Below are 17,466 nucleotides of genomic sequence, written 5' to 3' on the forward strand. Positions count from 1 at the left end.
GGACAGATTTTCCCCCACGCTGTTCTCATGACAGTGAGTTCCACAAGATCTGATGGTTTAAGTGTGGCATTTCCCCCCATCGCATTCTCTGTCTCCTGCTCCACCGTGGTAAGGAGTGCTTGTTTCCCCTTCACCTTCTGCTGTGATTGTAAGTTTCCTAAGACCTCCCACTCATGCTTCCTGTGAAGCCTGTGGAACTGTGAGTAAATTAAACTTCTTTTCTTCACAAATTACCCAGTCTCAGGTAGTTCTTTATGACAGCGTGAGAATGGAGTAATACAGAGACCAAAGTTAATTTGCTATCAGCTTAAAATAGTGCATTATAACAAGACTCTTTATGCTAGCTCTATAGTAAACATAAAGTAAGTACAGCAGATACACAAAGGAGAAAGAGAAAGGAAACAAAGTACAGCACCACAGTGAGCCACAAAACCACAGAGGTGAACAAGAGAGAAAGAAGGCTACAGAAAAAAAAATCTATAAAACAACCAGAAAACCATTAACACAAAGGCAGGAATAAATCCTTACCTATAAATTACAGCCTTGAATGTAACTGGGTAAGCTCCTCCAAATAATAGATATAGAATGGCTGAATGGATAATAAAACCCAAATGTATGCTGCGTATAACAGACTTACCTCACTGTTAAAGACAAACATAGATTGAAAGTTAAGGGACAGTGGTTGGGTGCAGTGGCTTATGCCTGTAATCCCAGCACTTTGGGAGGCTGAGACAGGCAGATCACTTGAGGTCAGGAGTTCAAGACCAGCCTGGCCAACATGGCGAAACCCTGTCTCTACTAAAAAATACAAAAATTAGCTGGGTGTGGTGGTACGCGCCTGTAATACCAGCTACTTGGGAGGCTGAAGCACAAGAATCACTTGAACACAGGAGGCGGAGGGTGCAGTGAGCCAAGGTCGCACCACTGTGCTCCACCCTGGGGAGCAGTGTGAGACTCCATCATATAAAAAAAAAAAAAAAAAAAAAAAAGTTAAAGGATAGAAAAAGACATCCATGCAAATGGAAAGCCAAAGCAAACAGGAGTAGCCATGCTTACTTTAAGTCAAAAACTGTAAAAAGAGACAGAAAAGGTGATTATATAATGATAAAGGGATCAATTCAACAGGAAGATATAACAATTACATTATTTATAATATATATTATATAATCATTATATAATATATATTTGTGTCTCATATATATATTTACAGTATATATTAACACACACACCCCAAACACTGGAGTGCCCAAGCTTGTAAAGCAAATATCATTAGATATAAAGGGAGAGACAGACTATAATATAGTAATAGCAGGGAACGCAAATACCCTACTTTCAGCAATGGACAGATCGATAGACCTCAAAATATACTACAAAGCTACTGCAACCAAAAAAGCATGGTACTGACATAAAAACAGACCAATAGAGCAGAATGGATATCCCAGAATTAAACAGACAACTGATTTTCAAAAAAGGTGCCAAAAACACTTAGAAAATGTATATCTCCTTGCAGAAGAATAAGACTAAACTCCTACCTCTCACTATATACAAAAATCAACTCAAAATGGATTAAAGACTTAAATGTGAAACCTGAAACCACGAAATCTACTGGAAGAAAATAGGGGAAAATGCTATACAACACTGTGCTAGGCAAGGATTTTTAAAGCGAAGACCTCAAAACACAGGCAACAGAAACAAAAACAGATAAATCTGATTACATCAAACTAAAAAGTTTTTGCGCAGCAAAGGAAACAACTGACAAAATGAATAGACAACCTACAGAAATAGGAGAGAATTGCAAACTATACCTCTGACAATGGGTTAATATCCAGAATATATAAAAAACTTAATAGCAAAAAAAAACTGATTAAAAATGGGCAAAATAGCTCAACAGACATTTTGAAAAGACATAAAAATAGCCAATAGGTATATGAAAAAATATTCAAATAAACTAATCATCAGGGAAATGCAAACTCAAATCACAACAAGACACCACTTCATTCCAGTGAGAATGGGTACTAACAAAAAGACAAAAACAAGTGTTGGCGAGGATTTCAGGAGAAGGGAACACTTATACACTGTTGGTGGGAACGTAAATTAGTACTTATTATGGAAAACAATATGGAGGTTACTAAAAAAAAAAAATGGAACTTCTAGGTGATCCTGCAATCCTACTACTGGATACATATCCAAAGGAAATGAAATCAGTATGTTACAGAAATATCTGCACTCCCATATTTTACAATAGCCAAAATACAGACTCAACCCAAGTGTCCAACAATGAATGAACAGATAAAGAAAATGGGGTATATATACTCAATAGAGTATCATTCAGCCATGAAAAGAATGAAATCCTGTCATTTGCAGCAATATGGATGGAACTGGAGGATATTATGTTAAGTGAAATAAGACAGACATAGAGAGGCAAATACTGCAGAATATCACTTATATGTGGAATCTAAAAAATAAAAAGTTGGTACCATAGAAGTGGAGTAGAACTGTGGTTACCAGAGACTGGAGTGGGGAGGTGGGAGAGAAAGATGAGGAGAGGTTGGGTAGTGGGTACAAAGTTACAACAAAATAAGAAAAATAAATTCTGGTGCTCCATTGCACAGTAGGATTATTATGGTTAACAGTAAAGTACTGTATATTACAAAATAGCTAGAAGAGAGGCTTTTGAATGTTTTCACCACCAAAAAATGATTAAATGTATGAGGTGATGGATATGCTAACTACCCTAATTTGTACATTATATAACACATAACTGTATTGGAATACCAACTTGTACTCCATAAATATACACAACTATAATGTGTCGATTAAAAAGTTAAAAAAAGTATCAACATTGCTGGAAATGAGACCAAATAACCTAAAACCAACAGAAAAAAAACCTGCTATATTTATTACGTTCAAGAAAAAAGGAAAACAGATGACGGATTCAACCAAAGAACTGGTATCTATGAAACAGAAATGAAAATCTAGAATTGAAAAACTACAATTAAAACTTAAAAATTCACATGAGTGGGTATTTTAGACTAGAAACAGCAGAAGACAGAAATTCACAAATTAGAAAATAAGGCAGTAGAAAATGGGAGACTGAAACACAGACAGAAAAAAGGACGGGAAGATGGAAAACAGTGTAAAGGAAATATGGGACAAAATAAAGCAGGAAGGAGGAAAGAGAAAACAGGACAGAAGCAATAATTTTTAAAATACTCTGTAAGAATTTTCCAAAATCGATGAAAGACATCAAATCAGGGTATCATGAAGATCTATAAACCCTAAACAGAATAAATCCAAAGAAAACCATACCTAGCAACATTAGACAAAACTGCTGAAAAGCAAAAAGCAAGAAAAATCTCAGAAGCAGTCAGAGGAAAAAACATATTAACTGCAAAGGAGTAACAAGAACACTGATTACTGACTCTTCAACATAAATAGAAGCAAGAACATGATAAAACATCTTAAAAGTGTTACAGAAAAAACTGCTCAAACTGTTTATGTTGGAAAAACACCCTCCTAAAACACTGCTGTGAAGAATTAAAGAAGACTAAATAAATGGAAGAATATACATGTTTGCAGATTGACAGATTCATTGTAACAACGTCATTTCTCTCTGAATTGATTTATGGATTTAATGCTATCCTAATCCAAAGCCCACAGCCTCCCAAAGGCTTTCTTGTGTATAACTGTGTGTGGAAATTGACAAGCTGATTCTGGAATTTACACAGAAAGGCAAAGCAACAGTGATAGCCAAGACAATCTTGAAGAACAAGCCTGAGTACAAGCCTGAGTTACTCTACTGAATACAAACTCATGCTATCAGATATCAAAACACACAGCTTAGGCCGAGCGTGGGGGCTCACGCCTGTAATTTCAGCATTTTGGGAGACAGAGACGGGCAGATTACTTGATGCCAGGAGTTTGAGACCAGCCTGGCCAACGTGGTGAAACCCCGTCTTTACTAAATCCTGTCTCTACTAAAAATACAAAAAGTAGCCGGGCGTGGTGGTCCACGCCTGTGGTCCCAGCTACTCGGGAGGCTGAGGCATGAGAATCGCTTGAACCCAGGATGCAGAGGTTGCAGTGAGCCGAGATTTTGCCACTGCACTCCAGCCTGGGTGACAGAGTGAGACTCTGTCTCAAAAACAAACAACAACAACAACAACAAAACGAACAAACAAAAAAACTCAAACTACACAGCTTGACAGTGCAGTACTTGCATGAACACAGGCATGAGCAAAATAAACAAATGAGCAAAATAAACAATAAACAAATGAGCAATAAACAATTGAGCAAAATAAAGAGACCACACAGAGATACAGACACACACACCCACACACACGGGGTCACTTAATTTAACACAAAGAGGACACTGCAGCGCAAGAGAGAAAAAGATAGTTTTTCAATAAATGGTGCTGGATCAACTGGATGTCCATAGGGATACCTAATGAATCTTGCCAATAATAAAATCCATGCCTTCAATCAACAATTTACATTTTAGAAAATTTGTATCCATTACTGTGAGCTTGACACTTCCCTAAACTTTTCAGAAGAGGCTGGTGGTGATATTAGCAATGCCATTTTTGATAAATTTTTTTTAAAGTGCCAAAATGAGAAAAACTACATACACCAGGACCATCAATATTTTCCAAATGGCCAACGCATGGCATTACAAAAATCAAACATAGAGAAATGATTTATTCAATGTGCAAGATAGACCAATTGTTTCTAATGCAACACAGTAAAAAGTTCATGGATAAAGTCTCAGACCCCATACTGAAACTAATCTGTAAGCAACCTGTCAAGTTTTGGTACTGTTTTAAAGAAGAATACCCAACTTATCTGAAAAGAACTTCCCCGCATTTTTTTTTTGTTTTAACAACTTCTCTGTATGAAGATTTCTTTCATTCAAAAAATATATCACAACAGACTGAATGCAGCAGATATGACAATCCGATTAATGTCAGAGAGATATTAGATTTGCTAAACTATAATTAAATCTTTTATGAAAATAGTTCTTTCTCATAAATGTTAATTGCGTTAACATGTAATGAGGCTGGGCGCAGTGGCTCATGCCTGTAATCCCAGCACTTTGGGAGGCCGAGGCAGGCAGATCACCTGAGGTCACGAGTTCAAGACCAGCCTGGCCAATGTGGTGAAACCCCATCTCTACTAAAAATACAAAAATTAGCCAGACGTGGTGGCATGCGCCTGTAGTCTCAGCTACTTCGGAGGCTGAGGCAGGAGAATCGTATGAACCCAGGAGGCGGAGGTTGTAGTAAGCCGAGATCGCGCCACTGCACTCCAACCTGGGTGACATGGTGAGACGAAAAGAACTAACGAGAAGGAAGGAAGGGAGGGAGGGAGGGAGGGAGGGAGGGAAAAGAGAGGAGAGGAGAGGGGAGGAGAGGAGAGGGGAGGGGAGGGGAGAGGAGAGAAGAGGAGAGGAGGAGGGAGCGAAGGAAGGAAGGAAGGAAAAAAAGAAACGTGATGGGTTTCTCATTAAATTTAAAATGACTAATAAATATTTTTAAAATTAAGAAAAATGAATCTTGAATTCTACCTCACATCAAAAGTAAAACTCAATTCCAAGATGAATTGTAGATCTATATTTGAGAAAGAAAACACCAAACTTTTAGAGGAGAAACAAAGAAAATCTTCGCAATCATGAAGAAAGGAAAGATTTGATTTTTTTTAAAAACAGGACACAAAAGGCCCTAATCACAAGGGGACAAGTTGAGAAAGGAATTACTCTTTCTCAAAAGATGCCAATAATAGAGCAAAAAGTGCTGGGTGTAGTGGTGTATGCCTGTAATCCTCGGGAGTCTGAAGCAGGAGGATCTCTTGAGCCTAGGAGTTCAAGACTGGCCTGGGCAACGCAAGAAAACTCCATTTCAAAAAAAAAAAAAAAAGAAGGCTGGGAGCGGTGGCTCACGCCTGTAATCCCAGCACTTTGGGAGGCCGAGGCGGGTGGATCACCTGAGGTCACGAGTTCAAGACCAGCCTGACCAACATGGTGAAACCCCATCTCTACTAAAAATACAAAAAATAAGCTGGGCATCGTGGCGGGCGCCTGTAATCCCAGCTACTCGGAAGGCTGAAGCAGGAGAATCCCTTGAACCCGAGAGGCAGAGGTTGCAGTGAGCCAAGGTCACACCATTGCACTCCAGCCTCAGCGACAAGAGCGAGACTCCGTCTCAAAAAAAAAAAAAAAAAAGGAAAAATGGCACAGTGGAAATAGATAATAGACTAGACGTACCCAACAAAGGACTTCCACTCAGAATTCAAAAATAACTTTTACAAATCAACAGAAATGATAAAGACAACCCAATTAATAAAAGAAGCTATCCAAATACCTGATAGAAACATAAATGTCATTCATCATCATTAGTAACAGGGAAATGTAAAATAAAATCACAATGAACTAACATAATGTAATCAGCAGCAGAGTAGCAAAAATTCAAAATAAGCAAACAATAAAACACAAACATTAAGGGTTGTCAAACATGTAGAGCAACTGGAACTTAACTATACACAGCTAATGGTTATTAAAATTGGCACGATTGGCCGGGCACGGTGGCTCACACCTGTAATCATAGCACCTTGGGAGGCTGAGGCAGGCAGATCATGAGGTCAGGAGATTGAGACCATCCTGGCTAACACAGTGAAACCCCGTCTCTACTAAAAATACAAAAAAAAATTAGCTGGGCGTGGTGGTGGGCGCCTGTAGTCCCAGCTACTCAGGAGGCTGAGGCAGGAGAATGGCACGAACCCAGGAGGCGGAGCTTGCAGTGAGCTGAGATTGTGCCAGTGTACTCCAGCCTGGGCGACAGAGCGAGACTCCGTCTCAAAAAAAAAAAAAAAAAATTGGTACAACTAATTTAAAAAAACTGTCACAATCTCCTGAATTTGAACATGCACATTTCCACTACAGTCATGCCTTGCTTAATGATGGTGATACTTTCTGAAAAATGCATCATTAGATGATTTCATCATGCTAACATCATAGAGTGTACTTAACACAAACCTAGAAGATGGTATGGCCTACTATACATCTAGGCTATATGGTATAGCCTATTGCTCCTAGTTTACATACTTGCACGGCATGTTACTCTACTGAATACTGCAGGCAACTTGACACAATAGTCCATCACTGACTGAAACAACATTACGTGGCACATGACCATAATTTTATTCCTAGGAATATCCTCAACAGGAGTAAGCAATAAGGGCACAAAAATAACAGAATGTTAACAGAAACTGTATTATTTATAATACTAAAAATTAGAAATTGGCCAGGCACGGTGGCTCACACCTGTAATTCCAGCGCTTTGGGAGGCCGAGGCAGGTGGATCACCTGAGGTCAGAAGTCTGAGACCAGCCTGACCAACATGGTAAAACCTCATCTCTACTAAAGATACAAAAAGTAGCCAGGCATGGCGGCTAATGCCCGTAAACCCAGCTACTTGGGAGGTTGAGGCACCAGAATCACTTGAACCTGGGAGGCAGAAGTTGCAGTGAGCCAAGATTATGCCATTGCACTCCAGCCTGGGCGACAAGTGCGAAACTCCATCTCAAAAACAAACAAACAAACAAACAAAAAGAAAACTAGAAATAACCCAACTATTAACAGTGGAAGGGACAAATCATTATTTGCACACAATTATATATTGTACAGCAGTGAAAAAGAACACATACAAAAACAGAAAAATTTGGATATTTATTAAGTAAAAAAGCATCACCAAAAGATTCTCTCTATACCAAGTTCAATAAGTGGCAAAACTAACCTACAGTGATACAAGTCAGAATTGTCATTACCTTTCAAAGTTGATTAGAGCCTTCTGGAAAACTGGTATCTCTATTTTCATCTGAGTAGTCATTACACATTTAGTATATATTTATTAAAATTCATTGCTTTGTACACTTTTGGTGGATTCTATGTATGTTATATACTTCATGGTCTATGAATATTTTTCAGTGTGCTCTACATAAATTGTCCCAGAATCAAATGAATTTCAATGCTAAGAGTTAAAATTTAAACATAAAAGTCATTAGTTTATGTGAATTATGGAAATACTTACCAAAAGAGAACCTGATTGCCACTGTATCTCTCATAGCGTGCTCTTGCAGACATTAATCTATTAAAAAAAAAATTGAAGATTTTATCTTATATTTTGTTTTTAAAATTGTTATAATTTGACCTCAACTAATTATTATAATCTAATTGATTGTTAGAAAATGACCAAATCTACCAGTATGTTGTCACTAAACTACAGAGAGTTTAGAAATATATGTATATTTTATATATATACATAATGCAATAATATAGATAATATTCAGTGGCATCAACCTTAATACTCTTTATGTACATTATAAAATCTGTCAAAATCTGTCAGTTCACACCAAATAATGTTTTCATTACAAAAAATATACATTTGTCTGATTCACTACTGAATCCTCAGTGTGAAGAACAGGTACTGGCAGAGGCATGTACATACAAAAAAATTGCTGAATATATAAATCAGTTTGCAATAAAAAATATTTTGAGTATTACAAAATGCTAATTTTTCAGTTTTCTTTCTTCCTGATATAATTATTTGGCATACACTAACAGCTGAATTATGTTATACAGAAAATATATAATAAATAATAAATCCCTAATAATTATATTTTATCAATCTGGTCAATAACCAGAAACTTGATGAAAACCCAGGAAAAGTCACTGGATAAGCTGTTCGTGGTGGGAACACATGTTTAACTAAAATATTATATAGTTAAGTGTTTTATAGCACTCGAAAGTGTTTTTATAAATATAATCATAATGATATATGATAACCAGGACAGATAGCCAGCCCATTTTTCAGAAGAAAAAAACAAGGTTCAGAAAGTTTATGGGTTTTCTCCACAGGAGCTTAGGCCAAATCAAGATTCCTGCTCCTTTCACTTTAATACAACACTATAATACAACATACCATACCCAGCTGAAGCATTTGGCATAATAAATATCAACACAAACTACAAAAAGATAACAGGAGTTTTGTCTTTACTAGCTAGCACAACCTCAACACTGTGTTTTGCTTCAGGTACTTATTTTCATTTAATCCTTGAAATACTTCAACAAAGATACTATCATTACCCCTATTTTATTGAAGACAAAACCACAGTTAAAGGTTAGTTCTGACTTAAGGTCCCATGGCTAAGAAAAACTGAATAAGAAAAACAAATTCAGTTTTTATTGTCAGTGTTTTTCCCCAACTCCAAAATCACCCCTACCAAAATATAAACTCCAGGAAACCAGGGATCTAATCTATAATGCATATACCAAGGGCTTAAAACAATAAGGAATATAAAGGTGCTTAACAAATATTTGGTGAATAAATGAATGAATGGCTATACAGCGTGTGCTCTTAAATACAGAACGACACTTACCTAAGCTGATGTTCCCTGAGATTTGATAATATTTCCATTCCATGAAGATAAGAATAAATAGTATTTAAGTCCTGTGGAACAGAAGAAAAAAATTAGATTATTTTTCAAATATGCTGTTTAAAATATAAGGCACCCCACAATTCTGATTTTAAGCAAACAACCACTTATGGCAAAGCAGTTAACTATGGAAAAATCATAAAACCTCTGAATCATAAAAGATTTGAAAAGGCAGAGAAGAGATCCCTCAGCTCTCAAAGGAACTCCTCTTCAACGTGACCAATGGCCTCTATTCATTCAAACAATGCCAGAACCCCAAATTCATTATTTTATATGAAAGTATATTAATTCATTATTTCACTTCTAAGCAGATGTAAACTTTCCTTCTTTAGTGGCGTTCAAATATTTGATATCCAATATCCTGGCTGACATCTCTAGAGATGACCCAGTTTATCAATATTCCTCTTAAAATATGACTTTCTAAAGAATTTCTTTCTAAAGAGACTCAAAATGACATAATCTACCACTAAATAAAAAAGATTTCCAATGGTACAATCCTATTGTTCACTCTGTGAAAGAGGGAGAACATCTTTCTCTATTCCTCACCCAGATAACTAGGCATTAAAACAACAACAACAACAAAAACCTCAAGATGACACAGTATAACCTCAACTAAGAGCAGTGGCATAGCAGAAGAAAGTGGAAAGAGCCCTGACAGCAAATAGTATTGTACCACTGATGTCATTTAAGATTAAAAGCAGACAAGCTACGAGCTGATGGGTGCAGCACACCAACATGGCACATGTATACATATGTAACTAACCTGCACGTTGTGCATATGTACCCTAAAACTTAAAGTATAATAAAAAATAAATAAATAAATAAAAAATAAAAAGCAGACAAGCTTAAATTCGTTATAAAAAACATACTTCCTATTTCCTATGAGGAATAATGCCTTTATACCAGGGCAAACTACTTCCAAACACTGCCTTCCCACTCTGATATACAACTGGCCAAGAAAATTATCAGATAGTAGTGGGGGTACTGGGGGAGAAACTAAAGACAACTCGTTTTCTAGTAGGTTAATAAGACAACATGGAGCCATTAAGAAAAGCAGCAAGCTAGGCTGGTCACGGTGGCTCACGCCTGTAATCCCAACACTTTGGGAGGTCGAGGCGGGCGGATCATGAGGTCAGGAGATCAAGACCAACCTGGCTAACACAGTGAAACTCCATCTCTACTAAAAATACAAAAAATTAGCCGGGCATGGTGGCAGGTGCCTGTAGTCCCAGCTACTCAGGAGGCTAAGGCAGGAGAATGGCGTGAACCTGGCAGGTGGAGCTTGCAGTGAGCTGAGATTGTGCCACTGCACTCTAGCCTGGGTGACAGAGCGAGACTCCATCTCAAAAAAAAGAAGGGAAAAGAAAAGAAAAGCATCAAGCTGAGCACAGTGGCTCTCGCCTGTAATCCCAGCACTGTATGAGGCCAAGGTGGGTGATCACTTGAGCCCAGGAGTTAGAGACCAGCCTGGGCAACATGGTGAAACTTGCCTCTACAAAAAATAATTTAAAAAAATTAGCCAGGCTTGTGGTACACATCTGTAGTCCCAGCTACTTAGGAAGCTGAGGTGTGAGGGATGGCTTGAGCCTGGGAAGAAGTTGCAGTGAGCCGAGATCGCACCACTGCACTCCAGTCTAGGCGATTGAGACTCCATCTCAAGGAAAAAAAAAAGGCAATAATCTCTAATTCCAAAGATAACAACTGTCAATTAACCACAGTGAATTGAACAACCACATTTATTTCTGCTAAATCCTTACTAAAGTAACAGTGAAAAAGATATTTAAGTACATAAAAATAAAGATTTGAATAGGTTAAAAGAAAGGTCTACCAAATTTTAGCAGATAGCAGATGAAGCACTGATATAGTAAACTGTATTTCCAAAGATGGCCACAGAGGTATTTCTTATCCCATATGCTCTTTTGCAATGCAGTCTTGCCAGTTACCCATCAAAACCTGGAATCTATGTGCCCTCCCCACAGATGTGGGTTGGCTCTGTGACTTGTTCTGACCAAAAGAATACGATAGAAGTGAGGTTGTATAAAAGATTCAAGCACCCTGAGACCACTAATGTTGTGAAGAAGCTCCAGCTAGCCTTAGGGAGGCAGAAAGGCCACATGGAATAACACCAAGGTACTAGATATGTAAGTTATGCCTTCCTAGAGCAGCTTAGAGCTACCAATTGAATGGAACTAAAAGAATGATCCCAATTGAGGCTCTATGGGGTAAAAGCACCAACCACCCAGCCAGAACCTGCTGAATGTAGGTAATAAATAGAGTCATGGCAAAAGTGTGGCTCACAGTGGGTCCACTGACTCTGCAGATCCACCTAATAATGGTCATTCCCCACTCCCTCAGTTTATAATTAGAATTTATATACTTGGCAGTTAGAATACCCTAAATAATGGGTCCATGACCTGTGTGGTAAAAGCCGTCACAATGGAAAAAGCCAAGTGGAAACCTCTGCCCCATTCCCCAGAACAAGACAGTAAATAAAAGACTATTTCTTCCAGAGGGGCACAGAATAAAGACTAGTGCCACCAGTAAAGACTCAGAAGTACGCAGAGGTAATAGTTTCTATTGTATTCTATTTAATTTATGGAGAAAGCAGACAGATCCTAAAAAATGACTGTGCAGACTACCACAGAATGAACCAAATTCCCTAATCACAGCCTGCAGTCTCAGCCATAATATTGCTGCTGAAGCCTCAAATACTGATGTGGTGTTACTTTCCATTACTTTACTTTCCATTCCAATTAGAAGATCAGAAAAAAATCTGCATCCATGCAAGGCAATATTAACTTACAGTTTTATCTTAGGACTCTTAATTCTTCCGCTCTCTGTCATAACACAGTCAGTGGGGGCTGGGTGGGGGACAGACATCTAAACCTCCTGATCTATTTACATATATTACATCATGCTGATTGGACAGAATGAATAAAAGAATAGGCTAGAGGTGACTGGTACCCTTAGAGTCCTTGGTAACACACATGCGGCTCCAGAAAATGGGAGATAAACACTATGAAGACTCAAAAGATATGCCATTTCAGTGAAGTTTTTCGGGATACAGTGGTTGGGGGCACGTCAGGACACCTCCTGCAATGTCGAAGCGACTTTGGCTTTAGGTCAAGATAAAATAAAAGAAACTAGACTTACCCTTCACCTAAAACAACTAAAAACAACAACAAAAAAGACAAATATATAAAACGTTTTTCATAAGATAGGACATCCGGAAATATCTAAAGTGAAGTAAAGATCCACCTGAAAAAATCATTGTAGTAGTCCCGAACTAAGACTGATTCTCCCGTCTTGGTGATATTTAGCAACGTCTGGAGTTATTTTAGGCTGTCACAATTTTGAGGGAGTGGTGCTACTGGCATCATGTAGGTAGAAGAGATACTGCTAAACATAGCCATGCCCATTCATTTACCTATTGGCTATGGCTCTTTTCATGCTATAAAAGCAGAGTTAAGTAGTTGTAAGAAAAATCATCTGGGCCACAAAACCTAAAACATTCACTATTTGGCCCTTTATAGAAAAAGTCTGTTAACCCTGGATAAGAATGTCTATATTTTAATTCTTATCAGTTATGAAATGCTGGGAACATTCCTGAAATCCAAGTTCCCAGATGCCAGCTGCCAAAAAAGACAACTTTACAAATAGGTCTTCCTAAGGACAGCAGTCTCAGATCTGTTCAATTAACTCTTTTTTTGACAGGCTATGTTGAAGTCACATTCAGGAACAGCCTTGAAAGAGAAAAGGAAAAATCTCCTCAATGGGTAGAGTTGTGAGCAATAGATATGGGTCATGCCAAAGGATAGCAGCTGCTATGGTTTGGATATGGTTTGTCCCTGCCAAAACTCATGCTGAAATTTGATCCCCAATGTAGCAGTGTTAGCAGGCAGGACCTAGCAAGAGCTGTTTGGGTCATGCGGGTGGATCCCTTGTGAATAGATCAATGCTTGTCTGAGGGGGTAAGTGAGTTCTCACTCTCACAGAAACCAATTGGTTCCCCCAAGAGAGGGTTGTTAAAAAGAGTCTGGCTTCCTTGGTTTCTCTCTCTTGCTTCCTCGGTTTCTCTCTCTTGCTTCCTCCCTTACCACGTGATCTCTTTTTTTTTTTTTTGCAGCATCAGCATGGCTCACTGCAGCCCCGACCTCCTGGGCTCAAGCAATCGTCCCACCTCAGATTCCTGAGTAGCTGGGACTACAGGCACATGCACACAACACCATGCCCATTTAGTTTTATTTATTTATTTATTTTATTTTCTGTAGAGACAAGGTCTTGCTTTGCTGCCCAGGCTGGACTCGAACTCCTGGGCTCAAGCAATTCTGCCTTGGCCTCCCAAAGTGCTGAGATTACAGGCGTGAGCCACTGCGCCCAGCCTGCCATGTGATCTTGCACACACTTGCTCCCCTTTCACTTTTTGCCATGAGTAGAAGCAGTCTGAGGCCCTCATTGGATGCAGGTGGCCAATCTAGAACCTTCCAGCCACCAGAATTGTGAGCCAAATAAAGCTCTTTCTTTATAAATGACCCAGCCTCAAGTATTCTGTTATAGCAACACAAAACAGACAAGACAGTGGCCCAAGGTGAAAATATATGTAAATTCCAGTGCATGGATGTCTGGTCAGGGGTCTAGAAGGAAAAAGACAAAAAGATCAGGGACAAGGAGGGATAGGGTAAAGACACAGGATGGAGACATGGGAATGGGCACAAAGTGTATAAAGTTTTCTGTATTCCACACTAATGCCCACCAAAAGGCATTAAACATGGAAGAGGCACTGAACAACCATGAAGATAAAAAAGGATATCCCAGAACTGGCACAATTAATACATGATTAGACTGACCACAATGACACTAGATAGAGGCTACACATGGGTCCAACAATATAAACTTCCACTTATCAAGGTCTGTCTAGCTACTGCTACTTCTGAATGTCCAACCTGTCAGCAACAGAGACCAACCGTATGAGTTCCTGATATGATCCTATTATTCAAGAAGAGCAACCAGTCATTTGATAACAAGTAGACTATATATGGTGTCTCTCATCCCAGAACGGCCAGTAGTTCATTTCACAGTGATAGATATCTATATTCTGGGTTTGGGTTTATCTTACCTCAGAGGTTCAGCCAGGATCATAATCCAGGGGCTTCCAGAATGCCTGAACCACAGGACTAGAATCCCACATACCAGAGTCCAACCAGTGGACCCAATTCAAAGCAAACACAGGAGTATGATCACAACCTTGGGACCACTAGTCATATCACATACGACACAATCCAGAAGCAACTGGCCTCACAGAACGCTGTAATAACCTTATAAAGGCATAGCTGAACTTTCAGCTTAAAGGCAATAATGTGAAATAATGGAATGACACCTTTTAATATGAAGATACATCAAACCACAGACCTCTATATGGAGCAGTGTATACAGCAGGAAGAACAGATGGGCCTAGGAACAAATGAGTAGAAGCAAGAGTCACCCATTTATCATTATTCCCAATGAGCCACAAAGGGATTTTGTACTTCCCATTCCTACAGCTATGGACTCTACATGTTTGCAGGTCCTGGTTCCAAAGGCCTATACTCTTGCCAGGCAACAGTACAAGAGTCTCAGTGAACAAGTTTACAGCTGCCACCAGGGCACTTTAAACACCAGGGCCCAAGAATCAGCAGGTAAGAAGAGTTGCCATTTTGGCAGGGATAACTGATCCTGAGCAGTAGGTGGACGCAGGGCTGCTTTTATGTAATGTGAACAGAGAGGAATGTGTGGAATCCACATGACTCGCTTGGTTATTCCTTTACCTCACTGTAACTGTAAATGGACATATATCCCAGCATTAGCCTGAGAAGAATGATTACCAAGGGTTCAGACATTTCAGGAAAGAAGGCTTGAGTCATACCAACATATAAGCCACTGAGACCTGCAGAGCTGATTATGCGAGGAGAAAACAAAATGCATAGTGGAGGAGAAAGGATAAGTACCAGTTGCAACCCCGAGATCAACCATACAGGGGCTATAATTCTTCCCACCACCATCTCTTGTCTAAGTTTCTTCTCAGGAAAAGAAGCTCATTGAGAGCCATGGAGGAGCTGCTCCCTGAACTTCAAACCTATGTGAAGAAGTAGATTTGTGTGGTGCAAAGTGTAAGCTCAGGTGGCCTTGAAAATATGCCTCTCAGATTCCAAACTACAGGGAGTGTATTTGAACAAAATCCCTATTACGGGGCTCTGTAATTTATCAACATGTTTGAACTGGGGCCCAGCTTCCCATGCGATACTCCCAATCAATAACTGAGCCTGGTAAAAATACTAAGGAATGCCTGTTCTGGGAGACTCAGGAATACTCTGATGGGTTCAAGGATTCTCCTTCCACCTTGCTAAACCACTGTTACAGTGCAGTCTAAGGCTCTTCCACTCAAACTTCCTTTCGTCTCTCCTTCACAAATGTCACATGAGCATTCTGGTGTGAATGCTCTACCAACTCTCTCCATTTTTGCTCAGAGGCATTTTCCCTAATAAATTCCTTGCATGTCTAATATTGTTGTGACAACTGCTTCTAACAGAACCCAGACTAACACGAACACTTTGTAGTATTCAGTAAATAAATTTTCTATACTTTTTGTTGGATTTATTCTTAAATATTTAGTTTTCTAGTATTTTTAAATAATGTCATGTTTGGCTGGGTGTGGTGGCTCACACCTATAATCCCAATACTTTGGGAGGCCAAAGTGAGTGGAGATCACCTCAGGTCAGGAGTTCGAGACCAGCCTGGCTAATATGGTGAAACCCCGTCTCTACTAAAAATACAAAAATTAGCTATGTGTGGTGGTGCATGCCTACAATCCCAGCTACTCAGGAGGCTCAGGCACAAAAATCACTTGAACCTGGGAGGTAGAGGTTGCAGTGAGCCGGGATCATGCCACTGCACTCCAATCTGCGTGACAGAGTGAGATTCTTGTCTCAAAAAGAGTCATTTTTTAAACTAGAGGCTTTTTGGTTTATTGCTGGTTTACATAAATCAATTGATTCTATATAATAAACTTGAGTCCAACCATCTTGTTAATAAATTCACTTAATTTTCAGAGTTTGTAGATTATTTTTGATTCTCTGCATATACAATGGCCCTGCCTATGAATACGGTATTATTTCTTTCTTCCCAAATTATACACTTTCCCCCATTTTTTCATGCCTTATTATGTAACAATAGCCGGAGTAAGTGTGGCCATATAGAGACAGTCCCCATCTTACAATGGTTCGACAAGATTTCCTGACTTTACAATGATGCAAAAGCGATATGCATTCAGTGGACACTGAATTATGTTTCTGTCTTGTTTTGCTTTTAGAGACGGGGTCTCACTCTGTCACCCAGGCTGAGTGCAGTGACGGCAATCATAGCTCACTGATGCCTCGATCTCCAGGACTGAAGCAATCCTCCCACGTTGGCCTTCCAAGTAGCTGGGACTACAGGCGTGCACCACCATGCTCAGCTAATTTTTTTTTTTTTTTTTTTTTTGGTGATGACAGCCTGGGAAATGATAATTTGAATATCCATTCAATCATTCTGTTTTTCACCGTTTTCTGTACAGTATTCAATAAATCATACCAGATACACAACACTTTATTATAAAATAGGCTTTGCGTTAGATGATTTTGCCCAACTGTAGGCTAATGTAAGTGTTCTGAGCATGTTTAAGGTAGGCTAAGCTATGATTTTTGGTAGGTAAGGTATATTAAATGCATTTCTGACTTACAAGATTTTCAACTTACCATGGTTGTATTATGATATAACCCCATTGTAAGTCAAGGAATGTCTGTACTACAAACACGGCTGCCTGGGCCCCAACCACTGAGTTAGGTGTAGGCAGGCAGGCACTCACAAAATGTCTATCCTGTGGAAATGTGCTTGTAATTTTTGACAAGACAACTTGTTCTGGTGGCAAACAAGTTCTGAAAATTGTAATACACAAAAGTTAGGTTA

The 17,466-nt window shown here is 39.0% G+C and overlaps 1 protein-coding gene across 8 annotated transcripts in view; it reads right to left on the bottom strand.

Moving 5' to 3' along the window:
- The window catches only part of RAPGEF6 (Rap guanine nucleotide exchange factor 6), a 215,353-nt gene that overhangs the window by 171,710 nt on the left and 26,177 nt on the right, over positions 1–17,466 (bottom strand). For 6 of the 8 annotated variants that reach the window (XM_003829321.7, XM_003829323.6, XM_003829322.6 and 3 more), the window contains exons 2-3: positions 9,430–9,500; positions 8,082–8,138 (exon numbers count right to left, since the gene is read on the bottom strand). In XM_003829321.7, the coding sequence (XP_003829369.1) occupies positions 8,082–8,138; positions 9,430–9,500 (128 nt within the window). Of the gene's footprint in view, positions 1–8,081; positions 8,142–9,429; positions 9,501–17,466 lie in introns of those variants that run through there. The other 2 variants (XM_063604214.1, XM_034960451.3) reach the window with 1 other exon arrangement.

This window comes from Pan paniscus, chromosome 4 (assembly GCF_029289425.2).
Source record: "Pan paniscus chromosome 4, NHGRI_mPanPan1-v2.0_pri, whole genome shotgun sequence".
In the NCBI taxonomy this organism is placed as follows: Eukaryota; Metazoa; Chordata; class Mammalia; order Primates; family Hominidae; genus Pan; species Pan paniscus.